The following is a 23,983-nucleotide window of genomic DNA, read 5'->3' as shown; positions in this document are numbered from 1 at the left end:
TGGAGAAATTGGAGCCTTCATGCATTGCTAGTGTATGGTATAGCTGTGCTGTGGAAAACAATTTGGTGGTTTCTCAAAAGTTAAACATAAGACCATATGCTCCAACAGTTCTACTTATCACTATATACCCAGAAGAATTGAAAGCAGGAATTCAAATAGATACTTGTATACCAGTGTTCACAGCATTATTCACAATAGCCAAAAGGCGATCCATCAACAGATGAATGAATAAACAAAATGTGGTCTATACATATAATAGAATATTATTCAGCCTTGTAAAGGAAGGAAATTCTGACACCTGCCACAACATGGATGAACCTTGAAACCTAAGTGAAATAAGCCAGGCAGAAAAGGCCACGTATTGTATGATTCCCCTTATATGGGGAACTAAGAATAGGCCAATTCATAGAGACAGAAAAGAGATTAGAGGTTATCAGGACTTAGGTAGAGGAAGGGAAGGTTATTTTTGAACAGGTACAGTTTCTGTTCAGGATGATGAAAAAAGTTCTGGAAATGCATAGTGGTGATTGTCGAACAACAGTGTGTACCTAATGCCACTGAATTATACCCACTTAAACAGAGTTAAAAAGGTAAATTTAAATCCTATTTTATCACAGTACTTTTTTAAAGAGCTTACAGCAATAAGCACTTGTCCTTCACAATTCTGCAAGGTGGCGATTTGGCTGTGCTCAGCGGGCAGCTCTCCTAGTCTCATCTGGGCTCACTCATGGGTCTGTAGTCAGCTGCTGAGGGGGCTGGGGGCTGCCTGGGCTACAATGGCCTCAGCTGGGATCCCCTCTCTCTGCTCCTCAAGTCTCTCATCATTTCCCCAGGCTAGCTCAGGCAACTGGGCAGGGTCCACAGCTGCCCAGTCTCCAGAAATGTAGGCTTGAAGAGGCACGGCATCGCTCTGGCTGCGTTCTGTTGGCCAGAGCAAGTCATGTGGTCAAGGCCAGCCTCAGAGGAGAAGGAAACAGACCCCATCTCCTGATGGGAGGAGCTGCAGGGGCTCTTTGCAAAGGAACCTGGATACAGATAGGAGAGGAGAATTGGCAACTCTTTTGCAGCGATGATCCACAATTTGACACTGTTAATAGAGAACTGTGTCAGGACACCAAATGGTTTGTGACAGGATAGGCTCATGTATCTAATCTAAGAGTTGTTTACAGTAGAGGTGCAGTGCTTTGTCTAGGAGTTTAAAAGTGTAGGGAAGTATACACAAACTCCACTTAGTGCCCGTAATATTCTCTCCCAGACATTAAGTACCTCTCAGATCATTTTTTTCAGTCAAGCCAGCTACTTTGCAGATTTTGTGCTTTGTAGGAGCTGTGACTTTTTGGAGCAGCTGAGACATGGAGAGAGTCTTCAAGACAACAGAGTTTTGGAGCCTGAAGGGAGCCAAGCAGATCAGCTCAGCAGAGACAGGAACCATAGACCTAGCAAGGTAAAGGCACCTGATGAAGGCTTCAGAGTTGCCAACAACAGAACTTAGACTAGATTCCCGATCGCTGAGCTCACAATCCAGTGTTCTCTCTATGACACAATGGTGATCTTTTTCTTGCAGTATGTAAATCCCAGCTCAGCCACCGGAGGAACTTGATTCTCTTCTTTGGGACCTTGCAACTTAGAGAGTGCTCTGCAGACCAACATCATCAGCCTCACCTGAAAGCTGGTTAGAAATTCAGAATCTTGTGCCCTGAGCCAGACCTGCTGAATGAGAGTCTGAAAATTAATAAGATGCCCGGGGCATTTGCATTAATGGTAGCCCTGAAGATGCATTGCCCCAGGGCACTGGTTTTCAACTTTGGCTATTCACTGGAATCAGCTGGGAGAGATTTAATTAAACACGCTCATGCCTGGGCTCCATCTCAGAGATTCTTATTTATATGTTCTTGGGTACAGTCTTGGCATATTTTTGACAGATCCTTGAGCCACTACTTCTCCATAGCCCACCTCAAATATGCTGAAGATATTGGCAGCTTTTTTTTTTTTTTAAGATTTTATTTATTTATTTGACACAGAGAGAGAGAGAGCACAAGCAGGGGGAGCAGCAGGCAGAGGGAAAAGGAAAAGGAAAGGAAAAGGCTCCCCGCTGAGCAAGGGGACTCAATCCCAGGACCCCAGGATAATGACCTGAGCCAAAGGCAGACATTTAACTGACTGAGCCACCCAGGAGCCCCTATTGCAGCTTTTTATCACATTTTCCTTCTGTGCAATAGGCTAGTATTTTCTGAACGAGTGAAAACCACTTCTGGAAGACCCTAACTGACGACCTTGCTCCAGTGTCCTGGGTAGGATTAAGGGATTTATAAATTGCTGACAATTATTTAAATGTATTTTTATAAGGAAGGAAGGTTAAAGATGGGAACTGATAATTGAGAGGAATTTTTTTTTTTAAGATTTTATTTTTTTGACAGAGAGCGACACAGTGAGAGAGGAAACACAAGCAGGGGGAGTGGGAGAGGGAGAAGCAGGCCCCCCGCTGAGTAGGGAGCCCGATGTGGGGTTCAATCCCTGGACCCCGGGATCATGACCTGAGCCGAAGGCAGACACTTAACGACTGAGCCACCCAGGCGCCCCAGGAATTTTTTCTTTTTTTTTTTTTAGGAATTTTTTTTTTTTTAAAAACCTGCTTTGTTCCCAAAAAAGGATTGGCACTAGTATACAGGGAAATCCCACGTGATAAAAATTTGGCAAATTATAAATACAATAAAAGATGAAGGACCCAGAAAAATATAAATCATGGAAGAGAGAAAAGACAATAAAAAAGAACACAGATGTGCTAACTTCCCATGTGAACTTAATAGTTAAGCTATGAATTTGATTTTTTTCAAGCCTCGCCACCTAGGAATCCAGTAGTTACAAAGTTTTTATCTATAGAAAAGGGGAGTGGGAGAAAGTCCTTCCTGCAAGAAAGCAAAGCTTTCTTAACTCTAATTTGTAAATAAAAGTTCCATGAGGTCTTTCTGTGGGGACAGGGAATGATATTAGCGAACTGTGTCTTCAAGAAGACTCCGAGGGCAAAAGCAGGACTGGATTTCATGCTTCTCGTAGTGTCTTTTTGTTAAATCTGTTCATAATGTGAAACACAATGGATAGAAGAAGGAAAGATGTTGTTTGAGTCTCTTCTGGGGCGTGTGTGTGTGTGCGCGTGTGTGTGTGTCTCTCCAGCTTCATCTAAGCTATAACTTGGGGAAGGGGAGTTGTAAAATCCCTTTACATTTGTCCAGGGAGTTGGCATCCCACTTAGAGGAGAGAAGCGGTTTATTATCTCTCTGTGCTGTATGCAAGGGCTCTTGCTGTTCTGTTAATATCCTTGAGTGAGGGAACAAGATTATCCAGTAAACTCTTTTCACACGCCTGCATTCTAGCCTTAAATATGCCCTCAGGGATTGTTGGAACACAGTCATAATGGGATAAATATGCTCTCACATTAAAGTCCTAGAACACATTCTAGGGACATAATACCCCAGAGCTCCCCTTTATGTTACCCCAGTCATCTTCCCTTTTCTGTTTGGGAGCAGTTCCTTTTTTTTTTTTTTTTTTTTTTAATATATAGAACAAAGAAATGACCCTATTAATCTGGAATTCAAGGATTAAGGAATATTTTTGTCTTTGATAATATAGATCTATAGATATACATACACACATCTAAACATGCAAATGATGTATGTCGGTGTCTGTGTGTGTCTGTGTGTGTATGTCTCACAGAGAATTGACTGATGTTCAAACTCTCTATTGAATTGAAATCATTTCAGCTGTGGAAAGGGGACCTCAGGCAAATGGTCTACCAGTGCTGTTCAGGCTTCACTGTATGTATGAATTCCCTGGAAGTTTTGTTAAAATGCCAAATCCTGACTCAGTAGCTCAGGATGAAGGGGCTGAGAGTCTGTGGCCCTAACAGGCTGCTGGTCTGCACCCACACTTTGAGAAGCAGTGTCATTCCCAAACTTGGTGGCATGTGAGACTCACCTGGGGAGCTTTAGAAATTACTGCCACCTGGAGCCGCCATTGGAGATGTGATTGGTGTGGGGAGGGGCCTTGGCCTCACGAATGTTCCTAGAGTCCCCCAGGTGACTCCGGGGTGTGGCTATGGCTGAGAGCCCACTGCCTTCAAAGCTGCCAGGTAAAGCAGAGCCTCCCACTGCCTCGGCTGTTAGAAAACCCCACGGTGCATTCTTAAACCTTTTGTTGAGTTTCAAAGAGATACAAGCTTTTAAATGTGGACAGTCTTATACCTTGAATAGATGGAAAGATGGCCGGATAGAGAGAGAGAGAGAGATCTTTGAGGGAAAAGGGATCTTATTTTGCAAAAGAAAAGAGAAACCACACAATTCTATTCTGTACATAGCTTGTCTAACAAAAAAAGTGAGGAGTTAGCACCTCCCCTGGGCAGAAGGAAAGCCTCACAGACTTCCAGGTTTCTCTGGGCGAGCCAAGTTAGCAGGCAGAGAGGCACTAGGCTCCACGAGTGGGAAAGGTGAAGAAATTAAGGATGAAAGTGACCTCCCAACTTGTAATAGCATTATTTCCTTGGCACTTGCTAAGTTACTAGAATAGTCGGTGTGCAGTCTCGTATCTTTGATCAGATTTGCCTTCTCTCTGACTTGGTCGCTCACTCAAAACCATACCCCACAAGATTTGTTCTTCTCCTTCCCTTGGCCCTCCAGTCGTCCAGTGCTGCCGCATTATGCTTACCTATCAGCCCCCTTCTTTATTAATTGCCTTCCAACTTAAACTCCATCATTCATCCACATGATAACGCTGACTGACCCTACCTGCCAACACCTGGCAAACACTGTTTCCGGGGTATAGCCAGTGTCCCACCTTTGCAGAGCCTGCCCTCAGGGTGCTACATATTTGCTGGAAAAGACAAGCAACCACTTGGTTGGGTGTCACCCCAATGTATTTTAACAAAATAATTTGCATAAAAGATCACCAATGTCCAGCTTGCTATATTTTTACATATGCATGCATTCCTGGGATGATCATGACCCAGATGAAGATAGAGAACATTTTCATCACCCAGAAAATTCGCTTGGGCCTCTTCCCAGTGACCATCCTTCCCCTGGAGGTAACCATCATCTCTCTGACTTCAATGACTACAGAGAAATGAGTGACTAATAGCTAGGAATGTTCAGTAAAGCTGACCTTAATATTTAATGGACTTTGAAGTTCAATGCTTCTGAAACTTTTGGACTATTTAGAGCTCAGCTTTTCTCTACCTTTTTTTCCCATGGGGGAACATAATTTTTTCTTGCCATCTAAGACCAGTCCATCTCTGAAATATTAAGTACATAATGACAATACCGACTTTATACTCTAAAATGTTATTTAAGTGCCTAGCAGTTTTATTTCCAGATTAACAAGTTTCTTAACATTTCTTATGCCTCAAAGAGATCCTTTTCATGGTTGTTAAAATTGCTTAAAATGTCAGGTGGAAAAAAATGAAAACTTCGGACACTCAGAGGTAAAATTTTGTTGACCAAATTTAAATATGCCTTGTGCATCTTTATATAGTCTATAACAAAGAAAAACTTTTGACATTTAGCATTGCATAGTAGCAGTATTTCAAGAATCATGTAATTAGTTGGTTTGTTTTTACAGGGGGAGGGTAACAACTGATGTGTAGACTACATATTTTGTTCGCTATTAAATTTTTAAATGTCAAAATCTTGAGCAAATGTGATGTAACAAGATGTTTCCTTTTTTGTGGTGACAGAATTTTGAAGTTGCTGTAAAGGCTAATTATTCCAGAGAGCAATCACCTTGTTTTCCCCCCCAATTCCCATAATTCTGAGTTTTAAACATCTTTCCTTAAGAAAGTTTGTTTCTTTACTTTTAATTTTAAAAAAAAAATTTTTGTAGAGGGGGCAGAGGAGGGAGAGAGAGCATCTTTTTTTTAATATTATTTTATTATGTTATGTTAATCACCATACATTACATCATTAGTGTTCCATGATTCATTGTTTGCATATAACACCCAGTGCTCCATTCAATATGTGCCCTCTTTAGAGCATCTTAAGCAGGGTCCACACCCAGCATGGAGCCCAACACGGGGCTCAATCTCACAACCCTGAGATCACGACCTGAGCCGAAATCAAGAGTTGGACCCTTAACCAACTGAGGAACCCAGGTGCCCCAAGAAAGTTTGTTTCTGGAAATATTTTCTATTAACTTGCCTTGGGTGTGCTTACTTTCTCCTCATTGTCTTGTGGGGGGTGGAGCTTGTCCCTGCCTGCTTTGCTTCCTTTTCCACACCTTCAGAGGTTAAAGTTGAGGATGCTGATGGGCTCTGCTGTGATTTTCATATATATTGAGAGGCAGTACCCTGCCAGCTGAGTGACGCTGGGCAAGTTGCTTGGCCTCTCTGAGCCTCATTTTCCTTCTTTGTACACAGGGGTAATAATGCCGTCTATCTCAAGGTCTTGTGAAGGTTGAATATGGGGAAACCACTTCTAATTGTCTTGGCAAACAGTGTTTAGGTCAATGTGAGTGACTAGAAGCTCTTCGAAGCTGATTCATGGAATATTGGCAGTCATTTCATCGATCTCACAAATTATTTAAAGCTCAGATCCTGTGTGGAGGGTGCTCAGCTCTTGTCTATGGCATCATGTCTGTGATGGCTGATACTGAACGAGAACCCGACCAGGCTGTGCCTCTGACTGCTATTGCCTGAGAACTCCTTTGAGAACAGGATGCCATTGCTTCTTCCATCAACTGACTTGGCCCACACACACAATTGCATCAGGAGTGGACGACCTGTGTTTCATGTCCCTGTTTGCCATAGAAGCACAGATTATAAAGGAGCTGAGTCCCATTTTGGTGCCAAGTGACCCTATCCCACTGACACAGCGCACCCAACTTACCAGGAAGCTTTTTTTGTTTTTGTTTTTTGGTGCAGCCCATGAATCAATTACTAGAACAGTTCCTCCTTCCCCCCGCCCCCCCCCCCAAAAAAGACAGGGACAACTGGTGACAGTCCAGTTCAAGAGTCAGCAGACTTTTTCTGTGGAGGGCCATGGGCCATGTGGTTTCCGTCGCAACTGCTGCATTCTGCCTGTTGTGGTCCAAAAACAGCCACATACTGTACATAAACGCACGTGGCTGTGTTCCAATAAAACTTCTTTACGAAAACAGGCTGGATTTGGCTCACAGACCGTAGCTTGCCATCTCCCACTTTAGATCAATGCTGTCCCATAGAAATATAATGCAAACCAATATTTAATTTCACATGTTCCAGTAGCTACATTTTTAAAGTTCTTGATATATTAAAACATATGAATTTTTAGACTTCGAAAAGATAGACTTTTAAAACAAATCTTGGAATAGTAAAGGACGGGTACCTTACAAATAACTTAAATTTGCTGAAGCAACCTGATATCTAATGGCTTTTTAAGAGTTTTTAAGTGGTGATAGGGAACTGCACAATTGCCAAAATGCCCATTTTTGACTGATTTTTTTATGGTCTGTATAAACAGAACCCAAATTCTAACCATGAGGTTATGCCGATTTCAAATAACTTTAGCCATAAAAAAAAAAACTAAAAGCAACTCAGAGATAAGCCTTGGCCATGTCCTGTTGGAATTCCATGCTGACCCATCCTTTATGGGCAAAAGCAGGTGTCGAGTGGCTCAATGATTAAGAGTCTTCACTTAAGAGAAGCCCGCCACCCCAGGAGTCATCTCTAATGAATTTCTACTCATATAAATGCCTTGTTCTCTGGCCACATTAAGGATTGCCATCCCTACCCATAGGCACACAAGCCTTTCCTCCCCTGGCAGTCTGGTTCACCTGCCGCAGTAAAAATGGGCCCAGTTCCTGGCTTTCCTGCCTCCTCTTCTGCATCACCCTGCTCTGGGCAGCCTGGAGGAAAGAGGCATATGGATGAATTGAATTGGGGCTGGCTGATCTAGGATGGCTCATGTCTGATCTTCCAGCAGGCCAGCCCAAGCTTCTTCACCCAGGAGAGGCAGGGCATAGAGAGGGCAGCAGCTGACAAGGCTTCTCACAGCCCAGACTAAGAATTGGTCACTCTCTTTTGTCTAAGCCAGCCATATGGCTATCTCAGATTCAAGGGTGGGAACATAGACTTCACCACCTCCTGTTCTGAAGGACTATAAAGTCACATTGCATAGAAAGGGGTGGGGGGACGACTTGTGCCCATTTTCAGAAGCAATCCATCACAGAGACTGATATCAAACTCTAAGGTGGGCCTGTGTGATACGCTCTAATGAACGTGCCTTCTTTCTCTCCCCTGCGTGAGTTTATATCTCATCCTGAAATACAGAAAAATAAAAAGTTTGTTCAGATGTGGTCCCCCTCTTACTGATACCCTCAAATCAAGCTGAGATAAGCACTTCTATTCACAGCTCTCAGTGCTCTGTCTCAGGCTTCAGGTGCTCAGTGTCATTTCTTCTATATTAAATTCTTATATAATATTCTCTAAACTCTCCATGTGCTGTAGTCACATCTTAGACTGGGCTCCTCAAAAGTAGAGCTTAGGCAAAGGCTTGTATGTGAATTTATTTTGGAAAGTGAGCTTAGGGTTCATAATTCACAATGCTTCCCTTGGTATCCCTGCAGCTAGTGTGGCCAGTTATAGAGAGGCAGCGTGGGCACACGTGATCGGAACACTAACGTCAAGTCTGTCCCTACCTACTCTCTTTAATTCCTGGTCTGTTTTCTAATTCTGGACTCACTATAATCATTATTCTATTAGTTAAGGTAATTCTAGCTTCTGTAACTTATTAACCCTTACATCTTAGTAAAGCTCAACAAAATAGAAGTTTATGTCTCACTTCATATCCAACGTGGATTTTCCTAACCAGAGCATGGTATCCCATGTGGTCATTCGGCAATACACATTCTACCACGTGGCTCCAACATCCCCTCACCATTAAGGGGAGCCTGCCAGGTCTTCTGCATTCAGCTGACAGACAGGAGAATAAAGAGAAGAAAAGGCATTTCTCTGTAGCTTTGGCCCGGAAGGGATACATATCACATCCTGCTCTCATTCTGTGAGTGAGAATTGGTCCCATGGTCTGTCCAGATGCAAAGGGTGCTGGGAAATATGGTCCTGGCTGGGAACAGCTTTACAGCAATACCTTTACACAGTGGAAGGGGAGTACACACCTTTGGTGGCCACCTAGCATATCTGCTACGTCAATCAAGCATACTGGTATCCATGCCCATGGGTTTGTGAGAAGGGAACCCTGTCTTCATTTTTAATTTTTTTTACTGTGAAATCTATGTCTAAAGAGGGTGCACGGATGCCTCTTGTGCCCCATCTCATGTCTTTTAGGCCAGCCTTTTTTCCTCGGGCCAGTGCTGAGGTACCCCGCCGCTCCCCTCCATTGTACCGCTTACCTTTGCTATCGGATGTGGCGGTTTCTTCACCTCCCCCTTGTGTGACACCCGTGGGAGTCCCCTCAGCCATTCTGACACAGAAGATGGGAGCAGGTGGATGAATCCTTCCATCTTCATTCCTTTGAGTGGTCGGTTCTGAGACAGGCTTCACAGCTCCTCAGGAAAACCGAGCCGCAGTAGCCCAGATAGCCAGCTTGATAACACACCCTTGAATTGACTTCCCCTTCTCTGTGTCACCCCCTTACTGTTCCTAACCTCATTTTCCAAAATAGACTACTCACGTGCAAGCCTTTGGCTCAGCTCTGCTTTTGAGGAACACAGGCTCAGGTGTGAATATAGCACATGAGAAGTTTAAAGAGTAATATTAGATTCTTATACATACTACCCACCTTAAGAAACAGATGGTGGACTCTTGTCTCATCTCCAAATACTCCCTGCCCATACAAATGATTTTTTGTTTCAGTAAATGAATAAATTAATGAAAGAGATACTTCCTTAGACCTCATTGCTACCTAGACCCTGACCCAGAAAACAGCAAGCAAATAATAGTTAAGTTCTCAACTAGAATACTCATAGTCGCAAACCAACTTTAAACACATCTATGAAACACTTCTCACTGTTACCCCTGGTCAAACTGACTTCCGTTGACTTCAGCTCAACTGCCTCACATTCTAAGCAGCAAGAACCAGGACTATAAACTGCATTTGCTTTGCCAGATTAACCATAAACAGAAAGTCACCTTTAGGGATTCTCCTTGTATGGAACTGGTCACTAAATGCATTGGATTCCCTGTGTTTAAAGAGGCAGGAAAAATAGCAAACAGACCATTTTCCAGTTCATGAGGAATCTTGCTTTTTACTAAATTCACAAAATCATTGTTAGATACATTGTATCTTATTAGAATTTGTGCAGAACATAACAGTAGTTTTAGTTAGGAAAGGAATTGGCTTATTCGGATTCTGTAGGATCATTATGTATTTACTGAGAAGATCTTAATGGCTAGAAAGCCTCACCACTGCCGCCATTTTGAGATGTCCTGCCCTGATTCTCCTGTTTTCCAGGAATATGCGATTCCAGCTGTTCGCCCAATTAGCCCCATCCCCTGTGGTTACCAAAAAAGATGTATGTAGAAAGGTGAAAGAAAATAGAAGATCCAAGGTCTTCTGGTGTTAGAAAATACAGCTGAAAATTAGCATTTCTTGCCCTAAGGATTCAAGTATGTCAGGTCTGTCTGTCTGTTGCTACGTACACAGCTTTTTCCAGCCACATTCCTTAATAAAAACAAGGGAACTGGTTCTCTGCCAACAGGGTGAGAATTCAGATAAATTGTTAAAAGTAGATACTTTCTGTGAGAGACTCCTGGTCTGTTCTCGAGTCATGGGGATATTTAGCTTATTGACCCCCAGAGAAGCGTTTACCCAGAACGACAAAATGGAACACATTCTTGAAGAGGATAGAAGACATTGGTTTTTTTTTTGTTTTTGTTTTTTTTTTAAGAAATGCAAGGTCTTATTAGGGCAAAGCTGTTAATTACACACTTCATTATTGTCAAGGTTAATACAGTGTGTGAGAGCAGAGGCCCTTTTTCATCTCTTCCTCGGCGCAAGGGGAGACAGCTGTTCTTACGGACAGATCCATTATAGCTTATCACTGGCCGGCAGCCTGGGGAGGAAGCACCATGAAATATGGCCACTGTCACCAAGAGAGCAGACGCTGAGCCGGTCCAGGCACAATGGAAAGACAATGAGAACCAGGCTGTCGGGCTCAAATAGATTGGGTTGCATTGATCTTTAATGCCTGGCTGTTCCCAGCATGAAATTCACCGATACTCTTGCAGTTATTATATTATCGATCTCTAAAACTGCACAATCTTGCGTTCATAAACTGACAGCTGTAAATAGTGGTTCTTACATCTTGGAAACCCGGTTAAACCGTGTTGTAAAATTCTGCGTGTTTGGATTTCATTATCATTGCTTGGTTGTTGATGATTCCTTAAAGTGAAACCTGTGTCAGGGGAAAAATATGACCTCGGCTCTAGTTGCCCTGGTCTTCCCGATTAAAGAAGGGTATTCAACCCTTCTTTTTTTCTCTTCCTTTTAGGCAGGTCAGCAATTTATTTTTAATAGGTATGTATATATTTTGCAAGGCCCTGCTTGTTAATACTGATTTAATCATTTTCATGAAAAGAGAGAAAAGCATGTGGTTCCTTTTTTTTTATGTTATGTTAATCACCATACGTTACATCATTAGTTTTAGATGTAGTGTTCCATGATTCATTGTTTGTGCATAACACCCAGTGCTCCATGCAGAACGTGCCCTCCTCAATACCCATCACCAGGCTAACCCATCCCCCCACGCTCCTCCCCACCAGAACCCTTAGTTTGTTTTTCAGAGTCCATTGTCTCTCATGGTTCGTCTCCCCCTCCGAATTCCCCCCCTTCATTCTTCCCCTCCTGCTATCATCTTCTTTTTTTTTTTTTCTTAACATATATTGCATTATTTGTTTCAGAGGTACAGATCTGAGATTCAACAGTCTTGCACAATTCACAGCGCTTACCAGAACACATACCCTCCCCAGTGTCCATCACCCAGTCACCCCATCCCTCCCACCCCACCCCCCACTCCAGCAACCCTCAGTTTGTTTCCTGAGATTAAGAATTCCTCATATCAGTGAGGTCGTATGATACAAGCATGTGGTTCCTTTAAGAGTGATACATTTATACCATCTGTAAACATCTCCAAATGCTAAAAAGGGGATCCAAGAAAAGACGATGCCTTATATGGCCTGTTACAGTGACTTGGGGTTTTTCTGTGTTTTGTTGTTGTTGTTGTTTGTTTGTTTTTTGTTTTTGCTATGGATAAAATTTTTTTCTGAAATTTTCAAATATCGGCAACCACACCTTCACTTCCATGGCACTCAGGTTTTATTCATCAATAATCCTAAGATTTATAGCTTCGTACTAAGATCATGATGCTATAGAAGCAGGTGTGCCAAAATAGTGAAATCTATTAAAGTATTCATTTTAGTTAAACAGTAGAGGTATTTCACCCCTGTAGGGAATGGGAAAATGTTGAAGAGTGTAGCTCCTAGCAGCCAACTGGTAACATCAAATAATTTTAATACTGTATGTATATATGTGATACTATATATATGTGTGTTTATGTATATATAATGTTATCTAGATATAAAATATATTTAACTCTGCACTATATACTTAATAAAATATGTGTATTTAATACTGTATATATATGCACACACACATATATATAATCCTGAATCCTATTAAACTGAAAAGTAAATGCCAGTCTAATGTTTTTTATTATAAAAGTACCCTAGTTGTGGAAAATCTTGAAAATACACTAACCCCATTGAGTACACAGTGTGAAGATTGAGCAGCCACATTATCCCTGCCTGGGAGCTCATTCAAGATGCAAAATCTCAGCCCCCTCCTCAGACCTATCGAATGAGAATCTCCCTTTAACAGGATCTGCCCGTGATTTGTATGCACATTAGGATTTGAGAAGCACAGGTCTAAAATATATAGCACCCTTAATCTCCCCACCTAGAGATGACCACTGTCAGTACTTTATTGTATTTCTATTAATCTTACTCTTCTGTACATATCTTTCAGTTTAAATAGTTGAAAATCTAATTTTGTTAATTTTTATGACTCAGACATTACATTTTTAAGAAAGATACCAAGAGTGCTAATCATGATTTGAAAGTACTCCATTTTTTAGATCTGTAAGGAATATTTATTTGATATATATAACAATAGTAGTTAATTGAAGATACATCTTTAAACTCAAGAAATTTGTGTTTTGTATCTCAAATTACTAATAATGGTTTTTAAAAGTCTGAAACATCAGTTCTTCCATTATAGAAAGCTGAGATTTATTCTGTTATTTGCAGCTATTTTCCTAAATTATTATCAACCTAATTTAAAAGTAAATTTTAACTTATAAAATAAATATCTACCGTTTCTTAGTACTTACTGCATGCCAGAAATCATGCCAACTGTTTTATACATATTATTGAATCACATTAACCCAATGAGGCAAAGATTTATTCTTGTCATTTTAGGGGTTAGAAACCATGGCTTTAAAAGTTTAGGTAACTTGCCCACTATCACACAGCTGGTAAGTGCTATGAGCCTGATTCGAAACAAGGATAAAAAATACTACATTGAGATTATGCTAAGTGAAATAAGTCAAGCAGAGAAAGTCAATTATCATATGGTTTCACTTATTTGTGGAACATAAGAAATAACATGGAGGACATTAGGAGAAGGAAGGGAAAAATGAAGGGGAGGAAATGGGGGGGGGGGCAAACCATGAGAGACTATGAACTCTGAGAAACAAACAGGGTTTTAGAGGTGAGGTGGGTGGGGGGATGGGTTAGCCTGGTGATGGGTATTAAGGAGGGCACGTACTGCATGGAGCACTGGGTGTTATACGCAAACAATGAATCATGGAACACTACATCAAAAACTAATGATATACATGATGTACTGTATGATGACTGACATAATAAAATAAAATTAAATTAAAAAAATACTATATTGTTTTTAAAAGTGTTTCTTATTCAATGAGAGTCTTTATTTTTTCTTCTAAATAGCATTTAGCTCATAGTAATATTAATTTTTCTCCTTCCACAATAATAAATATATAGAATTCTGTTTATTGAGTTTACTGCTATAGTTTTGTATATAAATTGAACATACATCTCTGGATATGCAATGATAAGTGCATGGAAACAGCAGACCCCCCAACTCTGAGGTCACAGATTAATTTGTGTGTTGAAACAGTGACCCTCTCATCTCCCAGAAAAATCTAAATGAACTTACTTGGGGGACAAAATTTTAAATAGTCATTCATGATTGCTTGGTTTTTCATTTTCCAAATGTAAGATATTTATAGCACAATTAATGAGAGAAAAAAAGGGCTCTCCCAAACAGAACTTCATTATGTTATCACTTAGTCATTTAAAAAATACAGATAGCATGCATATAGGCATATTCTAGATTTCTGTTATAGTTTTAGCTGTTATTGTATGGATGGATAGGTGGGTGGATAGGTGGTTTGATGGATACATTGATAGATGATATAGACATCTAAATTCCTTTCTCACAGTATTCCCCAGAAACAAAGTGACTTGAGTTTCAAGTCTGCACATTCAGCTCATTAATGAAATTGGAAGAGTTTTAGTGGGAAAACGGGAAGATTTAAAGGACTCAGCAATTTCAAAGGAAGTATTCAATAATGCTCTGACCACAAAAGAATCACATAGGGAAGGGTTTTTTCCTTCTAAATATCTGTCCTGGTAGTGAATTTCTAAGACTAATAGTCCAGCCCCATAATAGCCATTTATTAATTTGCTGAAGATGAACTAACAGGTTCTCTGGATATAAATTCCAAAGGACAAGTGATTGAAATGCCACTTTGATATGAGCAGGGGACCCTTTCTTTTATCACAATTATCCACATAGCCCAAAGATAGTGGCATCTTGACATACTCTGATCATCTCTGTGCCTCCATCATTGAGTAAGTGATGAGCTGGTAATCACTCTTTTTTTTTCTTTTTTGTCATCTGAGTCCATCTATTAAAATTCCTCCTGGACCTAGCTCGTAATTCTCCTCTTCCTGAAAACTTACCATGATTTTTAGTTTGTTCATCTCTGATCTTTTCTTTACTTTATAATCTTCACGTTTTAACTTGCCTTCATTGACGAGTTGTGTTTAATGTTCTTTACTCATTTCAGATTTACAAATTTGTGTACACCGGAAGGCAGTGTGTACATTGGTATGTTTCAAAACTGCTATATAATCTCTCCCTCCCTCAGCCTCTATAATTCCTGAAGGTGTCTGGGAGGGGTATCACTAGATATCAAGTGATAGTATCCTTTTTATAAATTGGAGAAGAGGTAATGAAAAAAGGAGGAAACTAAATCACATAGCAAATATGGCTGAAATTAAGACCAGAACCTAGAATTGCCCATATGTTGTAAATTGAACAACTCATCGCTAGGGAATGGAGTGCGCAATAAAAGTACATATTTTATTGACCCATTTTTGATGGATTATGATGTCACACACGAAGCGTTTGCATCCAACTGGTGCTATTTTGTTTAGCTCAAAAGAGTCTGAAGAGTATCTCAGAAAGAGAGCTAGACTAAGCTGAAAGTAATGTAACATTCATTGTGTATCAGCTATACTTTGATTTGAGAGAGAGAGAGGACACTAGACTGGAAGAGAGAGGCTTTGGGTTTGAATCCCAGGTCTGTTATGTGTCAGTGGGCAGAGTCAGCTCTGAATTTTAGTGTTACTCGGGAAAGGAAGGAGGAGGCCTAGATGATCTCTAGATTCCTTCCAACATTAAGATGCTAGAAGTGATTCTGTGGTCCCAGAGCTGAATATTTCATGTATTCAGAGATAGGAAGGGTAGAGGCAGACAAGAAAGATTAATATTGTTTAAGATGGATAGAATTTAGAGAAATGATTTTTTTCTGAGATATAGACCCAAAGATAACATTGAACATGAAAAATTGTTATATAGCTAACTATTATTTGTCAAGTTCAGAGAAAGTCTGGATAATATTTTTGCTACAGGATTATCCAAGCAGGTCTAATAATTGAGAAGGTACTTAAAGACCTTGGCATACCTTATAGTCATTATTCATGTGGTATATCAGTCAATATGAATGCCCAGGATTAGAAATACCAGGAAGCTACTTTTGGGGAAGACCATGAATTCCTGAGAACATTTCATTGAGTAATCTGCCAGTTATTGATAGAGAGAATAGGAATGTGCAAGAGTATAATCTCTGTCCAGAATGGTGGCTAAAAAGACTTTTAGTTGGTCCACTGTGATATAAACAGATTAATACTATTTTCTTAAAAATTTGTACAAAACATGGGGCGCCTGGCTGGCTCAGTCAGGTGAGCATTAGAGTCTTGATTTTGGCTGAGATCATGATGTCAGGTCATGGGATCGAGCCCTGCATTGGACTCCTTGCTCAGCGGGAACTCTACTTAGGATTCTCTCTCGCCCTCTCCCTTTGCCCCTAACCTCGCTCATGCACTCGCTCACTCTCTCTCAAACAAATAAATCTTTTTTAAAAATTTGCACAAAGCATTATTGAAGAAGAGAGGAGGCCAGTTGTTAAATCCACAGAAAGTAACAGTACCTATGTCTAAGAGAGTTTGAAGAACACCCTGAGCAAATAGAAAGAGAAATGATAAACAGGTAAGATACAACTGAAATGCAGTTGGAAGCTGCTCAGATAGACTTGAGAGTTTTGAGGATGAGTTACTAGCATTCGTACTTAATGCATCGGAAGATGTCCATTTCCTCCTTTTCTCTTCCCTGTGCTTACCTTTCCCTGTTCAAGGTATTGCTTCTCCCAAGTTCATCTGTTGGGGTGGGTGTAGATGTTCTTGCTCTGAGAAGAGGTCCAGATGTATAAATGACAGGTGGTTCTTTTTCTCTCTGGGGGATGCTCACACAGAACATCACCTACTTGGACAATCAATCCATTTAGACCCCTCCTCCACAAGCAATCCTAACACTCCATATGATGGAATACCGTTCAGTGATTTTTAAAGAAGAATGGGGGGGGGAAGAATAGGGGGAAAATTGGCTATTAATTCACAGAACCACCTGGATTAACCTTAAATGCATTATAATAAATGAAAGAAGCCAGACCAAAAGGCTCCAGACTGTTTGATTCTCTTCATATGATATTCAGGAAAGGCAGAACTACAAGGATAAAAATAGATCAGCAGTATACCAAAGGTTTGGGGAGGAGGTGGTGTCTGACTGGGGGAAAGTTCAGGAGATTTTGAAGGGGAAAGAGATTTTGACCCTGTAATGGTGAATACATGATGCTTCGCATTTGTCAATACCCATAGAACTTTCCAGCACAAAGAGTAATTTTTTCAGCCAACCAGGAGATCAAGAGGATCCCAGGACGGAATACAAACTGTGGCAGAAGAATGTAACTGTTATACTTGTTTGATATAATGTCATTGAAGGGGGTGTTACCTAAGTAACTTTGGAGAACAGGGCTTTCTTTGAATGGAAACTTTAAGCCCAACGTCCAAAAAAAACCATACTAAACACTGCACTCTAGCTGGCAACAGTGTTTCCCATTGTGGTGTGGGTTAATGATTCTGAAACTGCTATATCGGTATACTGGGATTGAATAACCAAAAGAATGGCAGATGAAGATCCAGGGTTTTCACCAACAAATATGAGGGAAAGCTAGAATGAACTATGTGGTACCCTAGATGAGATTCAGAGACAACAGTATGAATTCATGTTTAGCTTAATACAGTTACAGATGGACAGATATATTTAGAGATGTGTGTGCATACCGGGGGAAGTGTGTGTATCCATGTATTGCCTGGCTCTGTTCACTGAGAGGGTCTGGAAACAGGGTCACCCCAGTAGCAGTGAGCACACCCAGCATCCAGATATTAGTTTCTAATATCATTATCCAGTTCAAGGAACCAGGCCCCTTGGAGAAGTGGTTGATTTTAGGGCAAGCTCAGGGAACTGACAAGATGAACCCGGAGCATCTTGTAGCACCAAAAAAGTGAGGAAGGGCTCAAAAAATAAGAGGATGGGGGCTTATGAAAGGGATAGAGCAGCCCATCTGAAAGAGCTCTCAGTAACTAAAGCTAGAACAGTTAGAGCAACAAAACAAAACAAAAATATATTTTAGGATTATAATCCAAAGTATAAAACAGATATCCATGATTCTATCCATACTGACACAACTAAATGATTGAATAAATAAATAGAATGCAAGTCTCCTGTGCAGAATTCCGCATACGTTATGTAGATACCCTTTCTCAGGGAGGGAGACTGATTTACTTCCAAGGGTGTAGTTTGGAAAGCAGGGAAGGAAGGAGAATGTAACTTTATAGTGTGGAAACCTGGTGAGCATTCCCTGGGCCAGGTGACCAAGGCCAACATCAGCAGTGATAAGCCATGTTGATGACAGGCACACTGGATATGATGTGATAAAATTGGTACCTTACTCTGTGATCTCCCCGCACCCCTTCCAAACCAATAACCTCAGTTTAACCACGAGAAAAACATTAGACTTTCATAGTTGAGGGTATTCTGCAGAGCCCCTGACCACTATTCCTTAAAACTGGCAAGGTCATCCAAAAACAAGGAAAGTCTGAGAAACTATCACAGACCAGAGGAGACTAAGGAGACATGACAAATAAGTACAAGATATCCTGGATGGGACCCTGGAACACTAGGGAAAAAGCTAATGAAATTCATATAAACTGTGGAGTTTAGTTAATAGCAGTGTAAGATGTTAACAGTACAGTAAGGGATATATGAGAGCTCTGTATGTTCTCTTTGCAACCTCTCTGTTCATTTAAAACCATTCCGGAATTGAAAGTTTATTTAAAAGAAAAGGGTACAGACCAAAAGTCTTCATCCTGGACTGGTTGGATGGAAAAAACCAAAACCTTGTCTTTCATCCTGGAGACTTTGGGAAGCGCTGATCTATAAAGCGTATGCTCTAGGACCGCTTTGACTTTGTCCTCTAGTTCGAAAGCCTCTATTCTACTGAGATGATTTTGAACTCCTTTGCTACTTGCTCAAAGGTATTTTTCTCTTAAAATCCTGGAAGTCTGGAGTCACAACACTTTGTTCTTTGATCCCCACCCCCCATCATATTTTGCAGCAAACCTTGTCATTGTCAAGGCACAGCTGACTGGCTTTGTAAGTGGTTTGTGATTTCTTTCTGTTCCTGGTATTCCAGTGTTATTTAGGTTCATTAAAGGTAACATTTGGGCTTGGCAGTTTGTCACTAAGATTTCAAGTACGACCACATCAATTGCTAAGCCATCGGACATTAGCGATGATGATACGGAAGTGTGGCTCTAGCAGGTATTACCGTTAGATGCTTAATGAGAAGATCACATGTGATCACAAATAAAATCTCACAAGTAATCTTCATGCTGTTCCTTACTTACAGTTCAGAAAGTGCCTTCCTCTTCCATAAAATCTGGTAACCTCAGTTTTCATATGTCTTCCTTTATAAAAGGGTAAGAAAAGAAAAAATGTGTGCCCATTTCTGGGTATGTTAATCCTCAAGTGACGGTGTTTGCTGGTTTTGCAAATAATCTGAATAATGGATGTAAAAAATAATATGCTTTTTCTAATGAGTTATAGACTTAAAATTATAATCATCTTATTGTTAGGTGGTTAGGGTTTGGGAAGGGGTGGGGAGGAGGTTTCCCCTAAACTGGTAAATAAGACAATTGCTTATATAGTCTTCTAAATGGCTTTCTGATGTTTAATTGATCTCTCTATTGAGATAGGTAAAAGAAAATTTGCAATTTAAGATTATTTGCAATTTAAGAATATTTGACTTATTTCACCACTGAAATCAGTCAACAATTTTTTTATTATCACTTTTTTAGGGGACGTTCCTGGGGTCTTTTTTCCTCTGTGGTTTAAATTAGATGGAATAGGGGCGGGATTCCAACATCAATTTGAAAGCATGAAATGTTTTCTTTAAATGGCATTCCCTTTACTGTTCCCAGACAATCGTTAGAGGAAATAAACCGTGCAAGGAAACCTCCATCAACGGCCTGCTGGAGGACTTTGACAACATTTCCGTGACTCGCTCCAACTCCCTAAGGAAGGAAAGCCCGCCCACCCCAGACCAGGGAGCCTCCAGCCACGGTCAAGGCCATCGGGAAGAAAATGGCTTCATCACCTTCTCACAGTATTCCAGCGAATCCGATACCACTGCTGACTACACGACTGAGAAGTATCGAGAGAAAAGTCTCTATGGCGATGACCTGGATCCATTTTATAAGAGCAGCCATGTGGCCAAGCAAAATGGGCACGTCACGAAGACCAAGCACGGGGAGGCCCACTATCCTGAGATGAAGCCTTGGAAGTCCGATCTCGCCAGATTTCCCCTTGATTATCACGCACACTTGGACTCACTAAGTAAACCAAGTGAATACAGCGACCTCAAGTGGGAGTACCAGAGAGCCTCAAGCAGTTCCCCTCTAGATTATCCATTCCAATTCACGCCTTCTCGAACTGCAGGCACCAGTGGGTGCTCCAAGGAGAGTCTGGTGTTCAGTGAAAGCGAGTGGGGACCCAGCCTGGATGACTATGATAGGAGGCCAAAGTCGTCCTACCTGAATCAGACCAGCCCTCAGCCTACCATGCGGCAGAGGTCCAGGTCAGGCTCGGGTCTCCAGGAACCGATGATGCCCTTCGGAGCCAGTGCATTTAAAACCCACCCCCAAGGACACTCGTACAACTCCTACACCTACCCTCGCTTGTCCGAGCCCACAATGTGCATTCCAAAGGTAACGTTCACTGCCTCCTTCCCTCCCGTGTGCATGCACCCCACAAAGGTGGTGCTAGCATGACCTTCTCACGTAGTCAGATTCTAATGTGATGAAAGTTTGCCTTTTAAGTGAGAATCCATATTGAAACCCTACCTGATTTCCAGCCATGAGCCCCAAGGGCAGAGGATATAGGGCAAGGCACATTTATTCATTAAAATCAAAGTCTTTGGAGATCTCCTACAGGGTTTCTGATTGAAAGGCAAAAAAAAATTCTTTATTTGAAAGCCATCCTGATATACTACTAATAAATATTGTGTGCCCCTATTATACTAAGTCCTCTGTTAAGAAGCATATGATTGTAAGCCATTAGATGGAGGAATACAGTGGTTCCTGCATTCTGGCAAAGTTTACAAGGATCTGTTGAAAAGGAAAAAAAAGGTCAGGATTACATGGTAAGCTTTTAATAAAGTTCATTTTAAAGTTAAATTTTAATATAATAACCATTCTAACAGGTGTGGGGGATATCTCATTGTGGTTTTGATTTTTCTCTGATGATGAGTCATGTCTAGAACCTTTCCATGTACCTGTTGACCGTTTGTATATCATCCTTAGAAAAATGTGTTTTCAGGTTCTATTGTCCATTTTTTGATTGGGTTATTTGGGATTTTTTTTTTTTTTCTATTGAGTTGTATGAGTTCAGTATATGTTTTTTAACCCCTTAACAGACATGTGGTTTGCAGATATTTTCTCCCATCCCATCGGTGACTTTTAATTTTGCTGATCTTGCCCTTTGCTGCACAGAAGCTTTTTATTTCAATGTAGTCCCACTTGTTTACTTTTGCTATTGTTGCCTTTTGGTGTCGAAGACGAAATATCATTGCCAAGACCAATGCCAAGGAACTTACCTCCTATTTTTCTTCTAGGAATTGTATGGTTTCAGGGCTTACATTCAAGTCTTCAATGCAATTTGAGTTAATTTTTGTATGTGGTGTAAGACAGGGGTCCAATTTCATTCTTTTACACATGCCTGTCCAATTTTCACAGCACCGTATATTGAAAAGACTGTCCTTTCTGCATTTGTGTATTCGTGGCTCCTTTGTCAAAAATTGATTGACTATGTATATGTAGGTTTATTTCTGGTCTCTAATGTGTTCTATTGATCTCTGAGGCTGCTTTTTTTGCCAGTACCATACTATTTTGATCACTATAGTTCTGTAATATAGTTTGGAATTAGGAAGCTTTGTTCTTCTTTATCAGGATTGCTTTGGCTATTTAGGGTCAAATATGATTTTTTGTGTGTGTGATATATTTGAACACTTACGGTAGGAAGCTGTTTGGGTCAAGATCATAGAAAAAGTTCTGTCCAGAGGCAATAATGTTTTAGCCCTGGGGCCATATTTGGCCCATTGACCTGGTGCCTCCACCAAATAGTCATTACCAACTTCTGAAAAATCAAGATATTTCACTTAGAATCTTCAACTTCTGGGTTTTAGGCTTCTCTTGGAAAAAAAAAATGGCATGATCTGATATCCCTGGGCCCACATTTTCACCTAGCATTGGAAATGGAATTGGCTGGAGACAAAGTCTCCCCATTAGAGGGGACCGGCCCTGCCCAACCCACTTCATTCATTTTTCCCATTGGCCTAATCCCTAGAGGCATTTGGGATTTAATATAACCCCCCAGCAATCCCTGCACACTCATCTCACAGAAGGAGAAACTAAGGCCAGAAAGTCATGTAGTCACACTTAAGGTTTCATAGTTAGTTGGTTGCAAAACAAGGACAAAATTCAGGTCTGATGTTTCTCCTAGTCCAGTATTTTTCCCTTTATGTGGGCATACGTTATTTAAGGGGCTCAAGTGCATTTGCCAGTAAAACCCAGGAGAAGCCCCAGTGGCCACCAGAACTCTAGGCTAAGTAGAAGAATAGGAAGAGGATGGAGGGAGGGGATAGATTTCTTCATTCCTAGCTAGATCTCTCTTCCTACAGACTTCCAAATATAAGGCAAAGCAGACCTGCTCTGGAATCTGGTTTTGTTAAACCCAGAAACAATGCAGAAAGCTATTGTGGCTCAGAAAAAAAATTAACATACTTACCCTTGGGAATGTCTACCAAGAGTTTTTCAGCCCTTATAATCAAGGGCTGCTGTTCCATTTCACAGGAGACCCATGAGAAAATCACAAGCAGGGTTAGTGGGAGGGTAGGAGGTGGGAGGCATGTTGGTAATTAAAATGTTTACTTGATTAAAAATATAACATCTCTCTAAAAAGACTTAGGTGCCTGTGACTTTAGAAATGTACTCTTAAAAAATCTACCAATCACATTTGGATTTCCTGCTGAGGGAAGAAATAGAGATCACGACTCAGATAATTTGGCTTTGCCTCATGGAAAGTCCTAGAGGCTGGTGGGTAATGTTCATGTTTCAAATAATAAGAGAAAGCATGAAATTTGTATGGGTCTCCAGACAGAGCAAAAATAAGGAGGGAGGGATGTGTGTATGTGAAAAAGAGACAGACAGACACCAGTTTTATATTTTGGCCTAACGGAGAAAAAATACTCTTAACCCACAGGAAAAACTCCTCCAGCATTATCTACCTAATTTTCCTGTTGACATGACAGGAATCAAGGATGTTATAAATCTGTAGGTATGGCATCTATCTCCCTACTTCTGAAAGTTTGGGGGTGGGGCTGGGGCTGGGCAGATAAAACCTTGGGCAACAAATAAAGCCAACCAAAATCCATCCACACCACACAACTCCAAAAACAGCCTGATGTGGAGAGAGAATGCTTTCCACCGTCCCCTGCAGACAAGTCCGCTTTACAGGGAGGGAAACTGGCTAGAGGCAGTGTCACCAGGCATCTGATTTTGCTCATTCCTGTGCTCTTCAGGGAGCAGGCAGCCTCCAGCTCGCGTGTGTTGGTGCTGACCCAGCAATCCATGCCCTGCTCTGGCTCCAGCCGCTGGGAAGACCCCCCGTGTAATCACAGTTCTGCCAGCTCACTAAGCACTCGCTGTGTGCCAGACACTCTTGTTGCTTTGTTGAGCCTCACAGTCCTGGAAGGCAGGAATTCTTGCCTGCTTTGTGCCTCTAAGGAATCTGGGGGCTCTGAGGGGCTCAGAGACAGCCCGGTCAGTCAGCAGAGCTCATAGCCGAGCTGGGATCTGGCTCTCTGGGCTCAAACTCTTCGCCAGATATTGGACACATCCCCAGTGGCCCAGGAATAGCTTCTGCAGGCACCAAGCCTTGCCCTTGCCTTCTTACAAGCTCCT

General features: G+C 41.2%; 1 protein-coding gene across 2 annotated transcripts in view; it reads left to right on the top strand.

Moving 5' to 3' along the window:
• The window catches only part of PAK5 (p21 (RAC1) activated kinase 5), a 289,610-nt gene that overhangs the window by 229,173 nt on the left and 36,454 nt on the right, over window positions 1-23,983 (top strand). For both annotated transcript variants that reach the window (XM_032419648.1, XM_032419649.1), the window contains exon 4: window positions 19,946-20,731. In XM_032419648.1, the coding sequence (XP_032275539.1) occupies window positions 19,946-20,731 (786 nt within the window). The remainder of the gene's footprint in view (window positions 1-19,945; window positions 20,732-23,983) is intronic.

The sequence above is a fragment of the Phoca vitulina genome, unplaced genomic scaffold (genome assembly GCF_004348235.1).
Source record: "Phoca vitulina isolate PV1807 unplaced genomic scaffold, GSC_HSeal_1.0 scaffold22, whole genome shotgun sequence".
Classification (NCBI taxonomy): Eukaryota; Metazoa; Chordata; class Mammalia; order Carnivora; family Phocidae; genus Phoca; species Phoca vitulina.
The sequence above is the reverse complement of the archived record's forward strand: the minus strand, read 5'-3'. Positions and strand labels throughout refer to the sequence as shown.